The 10,163-nt window shown below is 39.8% G+C and overlaps 1 protein-coding gene across 1 annotated transcript in view; it reads right to left on the bottom strand.

Moving 5' to 3' along the window:
• OSBPL1A (oxysterol binding protein-like 1A) overlaps nucleotides 1-10,163 on the bottom strand; it is a 240,199-nt gene that overhangs the window by 183,852 nt on the left and 46,184 nt on the right. The window contains exon 5 of the mRNA XM_011988065.1: nucleotides 4,016-4,127. Within this exon, the coding sequence (XP_011843455.1) occupies nucleotides 4,016-4,127 (112 nt within the window). The remainder of the gene's footprint in view (nucleotides 1-4,015; nucleotides 4,128-10,163) is intronic.

The raw sequence follows: 10,163 nt of genomic DNA, 5'->3' as shown, positions 1-10,163 counted from the left end.
CTCAAAAAAAAAAAAAAAGTCAGTATCAAGATAAGGGCTGAGGAGTTGCTTCAGATAAAAGGAGATGAAAGAGATTATGTCACAATTAAATGCAACGTGAGATTCTGGATTAGATCCTAGATTGGAGGGGAAAATGCTACAAAAGACATTATTTGGACAACAGGCTAAATCTGAATATAAAAATATATATTATACAATATTATGTTAATGTTAATTTTCCTGAAATTGAGCACTATATTGTGATTATGTAAGAAAATAATCCTTGTTCTTAAGAGATACTGAAGGCCGGGTGCAGTGGCTCATGCCTGTAATCCCAGCACTTTGGGAAGCCGAGGCGGGAGGATCACGAGGTCAGGAGATCTTGACCATCCTGGCTCACACGGTGAAACCCCATCTCTACTAAAAAAAAAATACAAAAAAAATTAGCTGGGCCTGGTGGCAGGCACCTATAGTCCCAGCTACTTGGGAGACTGAAGCAGGAGAATGGTGTGAACCCAGGAGGCGGAGCTTGCAGTGAGCCGAGATTGCACCACTGCACTCCAGTCTGGGCGACAGAGTGAGACTCTGTCTCAAAAAAAAAAGAAAAAGAGAGACACTGAAGTATTTAGGGGTGAAGTATCACTATGTTTGCAAGTTACTCTCAAATAGTTCAACAAAAAAATTAAAAGTAAATAAATAACAAAATATTGAACAGTCTAAACCAGATGTGGCAAAATGTTAATAATTGGTGAATTTGAGTGAAGGACATACAAATGTTTACTGTAGTATTCTTGAAACTTTCCCATAGGTTAGACATTTTTCTTTTCTTTTCTTTTTTTTTGTTTTTTGAGACAGTCTCACTGTTGGCCAGGCTGGACCACAGTGGCGCGATCTTGGCTCACTGCAACCTCTGCCTCTCGGGTTCGAGCAATTCTCCTGCCTCGGCCTCCCGAGTAGCTGGGACTACAGGCATGTGCCACCATGCCTGGCTAATTTTGTGTGTGTGTGTGTGTGTGTGTGTGTGTGTGTGTGTATTTTTAGTAAAGATAGGGTTTCACCGTGTTAGCCAGGATGGTCTCAATCTCCTGACCTTGTGATCTGCCCGCCTTGGCCTCCCAAAGTGCTGGGATTACAGGCGTGAGCCACCACACCCAGCCGAAATATTTCAAAATAAAAAGACAAGATGTAGAAGAAGGTGGCATTAGTAATAGTGCCTAACAAGTCTCTCCTTTGCTGAATACCTCCAATCATGTATCTTTCAAGGCAATCCAAGCCATTATTCCTATATGTTGGACCCAAAGATAAACTCCCTGCTACTCCATCAGCTGGGCAATCAACCAGCCCTGGTTTGGCCACAAATAAGATCATCCCTTCTCCCAAGCAACAGCTCTCAGGTACTTGAGTATGATTTCATTGTGCCTGCCTATGTCTTTCTAGGGTAAAACATTTCCTGTCTCTCCATGCATTATCCTATGACATGGTTTCTTTTTTGTTTGTTTTTTTGAGACGGAGTATCACTCTGTCACCCAGGCTGGACCACAATGGCACAATCTCAGCTCACTGCAACCTCCGCCTCCTGGGGTCAAGCAATACTCCTGCCTCACCCTCCTGAGTAGCTGGGATTACAGGTGCCTGCCACTGCGCCCAGCTAATTTTTGTATTTTTAGTAGAGACAGGGTTTCACTATCTTGGCCAGGGTGGTCTTGAACTCGTGACCTCATGATCCACCCGCCTCAGCCTCCCAAAGTGCTGGGATTACAGGCGTGAGCCACTGCACCTGGCCCTCCCAGGTTGGAGTGCAGTGGCGCGATCAGCTCACTGCAACTTCTGCCTCCCAGGTTCAAGTGATTCTTCTGCCTCAGCCTCCCAAGCTGCTGGGATTACAGGTGTCCACCACCATGCCCAGCTAATTTTTGTATTTTTATTAGAGATGGGACTTCACCATGTTGGGCAGGCTGGTCTCTAACTTCTGACCTCAAGTGATCTGCCAACCTCGGCCTCCCAAAGTGCTGGGATTACAGGCATGAGCCACGGCGCCCGGCCCCTATGACATGGTTTCTGATCTATTTATGGTCTTATGGTCTACTTACGGTGGGTTCCTCAAGGTACTTCCAGTAGTCTGCCAATGATCCATTTAACACTGTATCCACAAATGATATTATATGTGGGTAAGGTGCTCTCATTAGAGCAGAATCACTCAATTCAGTCTCTACTTCTATTTCCCAGGCTAAGACCACATCAGCTGACAAATCATATTACCTGTAAAGTCAGCTAAGCCCTTTTTCTTGTGCAGTTTGGTTTTGAAATGTCTTGGAGCATGTCTTTACAACTGCCCTTACTAAATGTCAACTTGTCAGACTAACCTAACATTCCAGTCTGTCAGGAAAACCTCAGTTCCGGGTTCTCTTCTTGTTATAATTAAAATAACAGGACATAATTAAAGACAGTACCTCATCTTCCCTATTTGGTCACAAATTATTAAAGGGCAGGAACCACAGCTAATATGTTCTACATGTTACTATATTCATATAACACAGTGTCTGATAGAATATGTTATGTGCTAATTTGCTTGTTCATTGATAAGGAGAGGATTCATTTTGAGTGCAGAAACAAGACATTGACCTTAAGAAGTCTGACAAATAGACTTTGTGTTGTTTTTTAAACTATAGAACAAGTGAGAAGATTTTAGCTTTGAGGTAATAAACAACAGGATCTTGGTTTTTACCTAAATAAAAATATTGAAAATTTAAATTAAGAAATCAACATCCTTTAAGCACAAAATTATATTGCCTTTCTCCGAATTCCAAAAGAAAGAAAGGGTATGTGTGAAATTGCAACTCTAATTCGGTATCTTTACTTATTAAGTAGAAAATTAAAGATCTTCTCTTCTCAATATTAGAAATACTACTAAAAAATAATTATAGGAAAGCCCTGGCCATTCAAAGAAGGATGCTATTGTATGAGGGTGTCCAAATATAAGCATGGAAATGTTCTTGTTTTAAGCCGCTTTAGAGAAAGTCCTGAGTTATTGCAGACTCATGTTTTCTTAAACGCAAATTAGTCTTTGACATTTATAACAACGAAGCTCAACCATCAAGAAATTACTGCTGCCTGCTATACTGCAATGAAGTCCTCAAGAAGACTGAGAAGGCCAGGCACAGTGGCTCACACCTGTAATCCTAGTACTTTGGGAGGCTGAGATGGGAGGATCGCTCGAGACCAGGAGTTCAAGACCAGCCTGGGCAACATAGTGAGACCTCATTTCAATAAATAAAGAAATAGCTAGCCAGGTGCGGTGACTCAGGCCTGTAATCCCAGCACTTTGGGAGGTCAAGGCGGGCAGATCACCTGAGGTCAGGAGTTCAAGACCAGCCTGACCAACATGGTAAAATCTTGTCTCTACTAAAAATACAAAAAATTAGCCAGACATGGTGGTGCGTGCCTGTAATCCCAGTTACTTGGGAGGCTAAGGCAGGAGAATTGCTTGAACCCAAGAGGCAGAGGTTGCAGTGAGCCAAGATCACACCACTGCACTCCAGCCTGGGCGAAAAGAAAACTGAGGCAGCCAGAGCTATCTTCCCAACATCAAGTGATTCCCAAAAGCAACACCTCTTACAGGTGCACACCACCGTATCCACCTAATTTTTAATTTTTTTATTATTATTTTTTGTAGAGACAGGGGTTTCACTATGTTGCCCAGACTAGTCTCAAACTCCTAACCTCAAGTGATCCTCTTGCCTCAGCCTCCTAAAGTGCTAGGGTTACAGGCATGAGCCACCACACCCAGCCTGAAAAACAGATTTTTAAAACTTGCCATAATTTTGTACAAATTAAGAGTTTAAAAACTTTAAGTGAAGAAACTATCATATAGGCAATTGTGTGTTTAATCAATGACTCCACGATGACATTATCATTAGAGCCATCAGCTGGTTATCCTCTGTTTTGTCCTCTTTCTCAGAAGCCATTTTTAGTCATAATCTGAACCTTGGTTATAATGAAAGTAAATGCTGTTTATGTTCACATCCATGATATTTACCTTCAAGCATGCTTCTGATCTCTTCAGCATGAGTAACTTCTTTTGCCGTCTGTCCACTCCCATTAACAACAGTAGTATCAGCATTGTATTCTAAGAGAAGCATTACCAACTCCTAAAAATCAGAGAATTGATTTTTAACTATTAAGCTAAGATTTTATTGCATTACCACCCTTTTCCAAATTTCTAACTACTACAGAGTCTCCACAATAGAAAAAAGTACCATGTGAGACTATATCATGTTATGTCTATAAGAAGTGATTCAATTGTGATAATACCTGACAATTGCCTAAACAATTGCCAATCCACAACTGATACATAGCCAACTTCTATGATTGATTTTTTACGTAAACTATCTGGCTGTTCTGACAAAATAATTCATGTGGTCAAGTTAAATGTGTTAGTAAACATAGCCACTATTTAAATTAGAGAAGGAAGTACATTCACTGAAGATCATTCCTCTAAGGCCTGTTGAGAAATATAATTTCTGCCCAAAAGACCAAGATTTTTTAAAATTAATCTTGATATTTAAACAAAATAAAGCATTATTTTCTAAAGTGATACACCATTATTGACTGATAGGATACACCATTATTGGAGGAATGGTTTACAATGAAGCATTATAATTAAGCATTAGATAAGCATGACAAAAAAAAAAAAAAAGGAAAAAAAAGAAAAAAAAATAGATAAGGATGATGATCTCCTGGAGTCAATATTCAACAACAGATAATACACTACATATTTTTATTTACTCTAAGTGGCTAGCTGGTCTTATAGAAATTTCAAACTAATTGATAATGTACATACATCCCGTATCAATGGGTCAGTTACACCACTTAACAAGACAGCAGAAATTGAGGAACAGAATTTCTGATATTGTGGACAGTATTAGAAATTTGATGTTTGATTATCTTAAGATACACAGCACCTAGGGAGGGGATGATGTCAATGCTTGCTCTTCAGTCTTGCACCAAGGGAGGCTGAAAAACAGTGCTATTCTAACTTCTAGACTGACAGTGTCTGTAAAATATGAAGTGATATCCTGCGTCGCTACATGTTATGTTGTCCTAGGAATTTCATCTTTCCTTTGAGCCATAACATACATTTCCTACATTCTTTTAGAATGTTTTCATGGCAAAAAATGCTTAAATAAAATCTAAAAAACATAAACAGGCAAAAAATACATATACTTATTATTCTTATCATTTTATGACCACTATAAACATTTTGGTGTATTTCTTAATCAATTTCCCTATGCAAAATTTGAGTTTTTGTAACATAATTTTACTTATATGCCACAATTGTTTTATACCTACATTTCCCAGTACAGTACATGGTATTTACAAACACATTTTTCATATTTGAGTATTATTCTATAAAATGTACTATCGCATTTTAAAAATAGAAAAATGGTTTTGTTAAATCTCCTAATATCTTAATAAAGTGAATTCTTATAAAATATCTTAACATTTTCTATCATCTTAAAGGTAACATTTTGGGATTCACATTTTCATGCTTTACCTAAATAGTTCATATTAATTAAAGAAAGTAGAGCAACCCACAGAATGAGAAAAAAATTTACAAATACAAGTCTCTTCACTTGTATCCAGAATATATAAAGAACAATTACACCTCAACAATAAAAAGACGACCCAATTACAAATGGGCAAAGACAACAATGAACAATCCAAAAAGGGAAACTAAGAAAAACAATTCTATTTATAGTAGCATCAAGAATAATAAAATGCTTAGGAATAAACTTAACCATGAAGACAAAAGGCTTATACACAAAAGACTCAGCACAAAACACTGCTGAAAGAAATTTAAAATGACATCAATAAATGGGAAAACATCCTGTGATCATGGATGGAAAGACTTAATATTGTTAAGAGGAGAATAATACCCAAATACAGATTCAATGCAATCCCTATCAAATACTAACGACATTTTTACAGAGACAGAAAATCCCATCCTAAAATTCATGTGGAATTTCAAAGGACCCCAAAAAGCCAAAATAATATTTAAAAGAAGAACAAAGTTAGAGATACATCTTGACTTCAAAACTAACTACAGAGCTACCATAATCCAAACAACATGGTACTGGCATAAAGACAGACACACAGACCAACAGAACAGAATAGAGAGCCCAGAAATAAACTCTCAGATATATGGTCAAATGATTTTTGACATAAGTGCCAAGACAGTTCAATGCAGAAAAGACAGTCTTTTCAGAACATGGTACTGGGAAAACTGAATATCCACATGCAGGAGAATGAAGTTAAAGACATACCTTATACCATATATAAAAACTAACTCGATATAGGTCAAATATGTCAAAACTAAAACTATTAAAATTATTAGAAGAAAAAATACCAAGAAAGTTTCATAAGACCTGATTTAGCAATGATTTCTTGGATACGACACCAAAAGCACAGGCAAAAAATGAAAAACCTCATCAAACTTTGAAACTTTGTACATCAAAGGGCCCTATCAAGAGAGAAAAAGGGAACCCAGAGAATAGGAAAAAATACTTGCGAATCATGTATCTGACAAGGGATTTATATACAGAATATGTAGAGAATGTCTAAAACTCAAAAACAAAACAAATAACCAGATTAAAAAATGGGCAAAGGACTTGAATAGACATTTCTCCAAAGAAGATGTACAAATGGTCAATAAGTCCACAAAGGTAATCCCAGCACTTTGGGAGGCCAAGGCAGACAGATCACTTGAGGCCAGGAGTTCGAGACCAGCCTGGCCAACAAATTAGCCGGGCATGGTGGCATATGCTGGTAGTCCCAGCAGCTACTCAGGAGACTGAGGCACAAGAATCCCTTGAACCCAGGAGGCAGAGGTTGCAGTGAGTGGAGACTGTGCCACTGTACTCCAGCCTGGGCAACAGAGCAAGATTCTGTCTCAAAAAAAGATAAAATAAAATAAGCAGTCTAGGTTAAACACAATGGGTATATTCTCCAGTGGAGATAGCAGAAAGGAGGATTTTCAATGAAAACTATTCAAAGACCAACTCAAATATTGTGTAGGGAGCAGGTGCTGGAGGAAGATGAGGCACATTTTAGGTGCATGAAGTTTCAGATGCCCGAGGGGCAGCTAGGGACGCCCAGCATGCAGCAGAGCAGAGGACCTGGATGCCTAGGGCAGAGCCTGAGGTCAAAGTGCCGATGTCTAGTGAACCCCAGGAGGAGAAAATAAAGCCATAGAGTAAATTGGTTTGTTGAGGGGGAAAGTTTCAAGAGAAGAGAGAATGTGGGACATTTTTTGTCTTTTTGTTTTTGCTTTTGTTTTCTTGGGGGGAGACAGGGTCTAACTCTGTCACCCAGGCTAGAATACAGTGGCACGACCTCGGCTTATGGCAGCCTTGACTTCCTGGGCTCAAGTGATCCTCGCACCTCAGCCTCCCGAGTAGCTGGGACTACAGGCGTGTGCCACCATGCCTGGTTAATTTTTGCATTTTTTTTGTAGAGACAGGGTTTTGCCATGTTGCCCAGGCTGGTCTCGAACCCCTGAGCTCAAGTGATCTGCCCACCTCGGCCTCCCAAAGTGCTGGGACTACAGGCGTGAGCCACTGCACCTAGCTAGGAAGAATGTTTAAAATAAGAAAAAAAAAAAAAATCAAAAGAACATCTATAATGAAAGGTAAGGGAAAAAAAAGGCAGGAATCATAAAAGCAGCCAGAGAAATAAACTGTAGCATGCCTCCTCCCAGAGAAGTAGTCAGCCTCGTTAAAGTGTAGCTATGGAAAAGTAAGAAAACAGAAACTCTTAAAGTATGTAAACCACTGCCGACCTTTGGGAAAAAATTCAGTTAACTGGGAAAGCCAAGACTCAGACTAGAAAGGGTCAGATTAATCAGGTGTTAAGGAAGTTGAAAGACCAGGCACAGTGGCTCACGCCTGTAATCCCAGCACTTTAAGAGGCCGAGGTGGGCGAATCACTTGATATCAGGAGTTCAAGACCAGCCTGGCCAACATGGCGAAACCCCATCTTTATTAAAAATACAAAAATCAGCCGGGCGTAGTGGCGTGAACCTATAGTGCCAGCTATTTGGGAGGCTGAGGTAGAAGAATTGCTTGAGCCCAGGAGGGCTCAATGGGCTGAGATTGTCCCATTGCACTCCAGCCTGGGCAACAAAGCGAGACTCCATCTCAAAAAAAAAAGGAAATTGGTAAAGGAGATGTAGAGATATATATATTTTTTAATGCAAGCATCCTCCTCAGACAAGGCTTCCTCACTCACTGTCTAAAGTAGCATTATCCACTCCCAATCTCTCATCCCCTTACCTTACTAATTTTCATAGCACTTCTAAATGCCTGTATTGTTTGCTCCTCTTGGATGAAAAAAGGGATTTGGTCTCTTGTTCACTGCTACACTCCCTGCACCTAGAGCAATGCTATTTGTTTTTCAATACTTTTTCCTGAATAAAGATGTTTTACTGAAAATATTCCTGGCTAAGACAGCACTTCGGCCAATTTGACAACTAACTACTAAAAAGTCAGAGGAGTAAAGTACTCACTTTAAGCATGATACTTTTATTTTTTAATGGCTGCACAGAGTATGTTTGGACCAGCAGTGCCACAAGGGTGAGAGCAAAGAACAAAGTGAACACAGCCATGAATCATGCTCCCAAATCACCCCAGCTCCACTTTCCGCTCAGCAGTCAGTCGTTTCCTTATTGCGCCATTATATGGCTGTCACCATCACACAAGTCATCTCAGATGAAACACTTAGAGAAAAATCCTCATGCCCAGATTATTTTTTTAAAAAATAACAGCTTTATTGAGATGTAATTCACATACCATAAACTTCACCCTGCTAAAAGTACACAATTCTGTGGCTTTGAGTATATTCATAGAGTTGTACATCATCACTATCTAATTTCAGAACATTTCATCACTCCAGAAAGAAACCCCATATCTGTTAATAATCACTGCCTATTTCCCCTTCTCGTAATCCCCTAGTAACCACTAATCTACTTTCAGTCTCTATGGATTTGCCTACTCTGGACATTTCTATAAATAAATCAAACAATACGTGGCTTTTTGTGTCTGGCTTCTTTCAGTCAGCAAGTTCTCAAGGTTCTTTTATGTTTTGGCGTGTATCAGTACTTCATTCTCTTGATTTCTGAATAATACTCCATTGCATGAATACACCACGTTTATTAATTAACTAATGAATATTTGAGTTATTTCTACCTTTTATTTATTTTTATTTATTTTCGGTAGAGACAGGGTTTCACACTGTTGCCCAAGCTGGAGTGCAGTGGCATAATCATAGTCACTGCAGCCTCAAACTCCTGGCTCAAGAGATCTTCCAAGCTCAGCCTACCAAAGTTCTGGGATTACGACAGGCCCATGCCACTGTGCCCAGCTTTTTTTTTTTTTTTTTTTCATGTTTTGTAGAGACAGTGTCTTGCTATGTTTCCCAGGCTGATCTTGGACTCCTGGCCTCAAGCAATCTTCCCGCCTTGGCCTCCCAAAGTGTCGAGATTATAGGCATGAGCCACCAAACTCAGCCTCTCCTTTTTAACTGTTAGGAATTATGCTGCTATGAGCACTCCCGTATTGATTTTGAAAGATAATGTTTCTGTAAAATTATCTACCTTCAACAGAAATACCACATGAAAAGTTTTACTTCTTGTAAAGCAATTTTTTTTTTTTTTTTTTTTTTTTTGAGACGGAGTCTCGCTCTGTCACCCAGGCTGGAGTGCTGTGGCGAGATCTTGGCTCACTGCAATCTCCGTCTCCCAGGTTCAAGCGATTCTCCTGCCTCAGCCTTCCACCTTCCAAGTAGCTGGGATTACAGGCACCCGCCACCGCACCCGGCTAATTTTTGTGTTTTTAGTAGAGATGAGGTTTCACCATGTTAGCCAGGCTGGTCTTGAACTCCTGACCTCAGGTGAGCCACCCGTCTTGGTCTCTCAAAGTGCTGGAATTACAGGCATAAGCCACGGCGCCCGGCCATAAAGCAGTTTCTTAATGCAGGCTTCAGGTTTCAAGATTAGAAAGGAGAAATAATTTCTAAAAATCTTGCTTATTGGGCCAGGTACAGTGGTTTTCACCTGTAATCCCAGCACTTTGGAAGGCTGAGGCAGGCAGATCATGAGGTCAGGAGTTCAAGACCAGTCTGGCCAATAT

The sequence above is a fragment of the Mandrillus leucophaeus genome, unplaced genomic scaffold (genome assembly GCF_000951045.1).
Source record: "Mandrillus leucophaeus isolate KB7577 unplaced genomic scaffold, Mleu.le_1.0 Scaffold322, whole genome shotgun sequence".
NCBI classification, from domain to species: domain Eukaryota; kingdom Metazoa; phylum Chordata; class Mammalia; order Primates; family Cercopithecidae; genus Mandrillus; species Mandrillus leucophaeus.
Note: the sequence above shows the minus strand (reverse complement) of the source record. Positions and strands in the feature narration are given on the sequence as shown.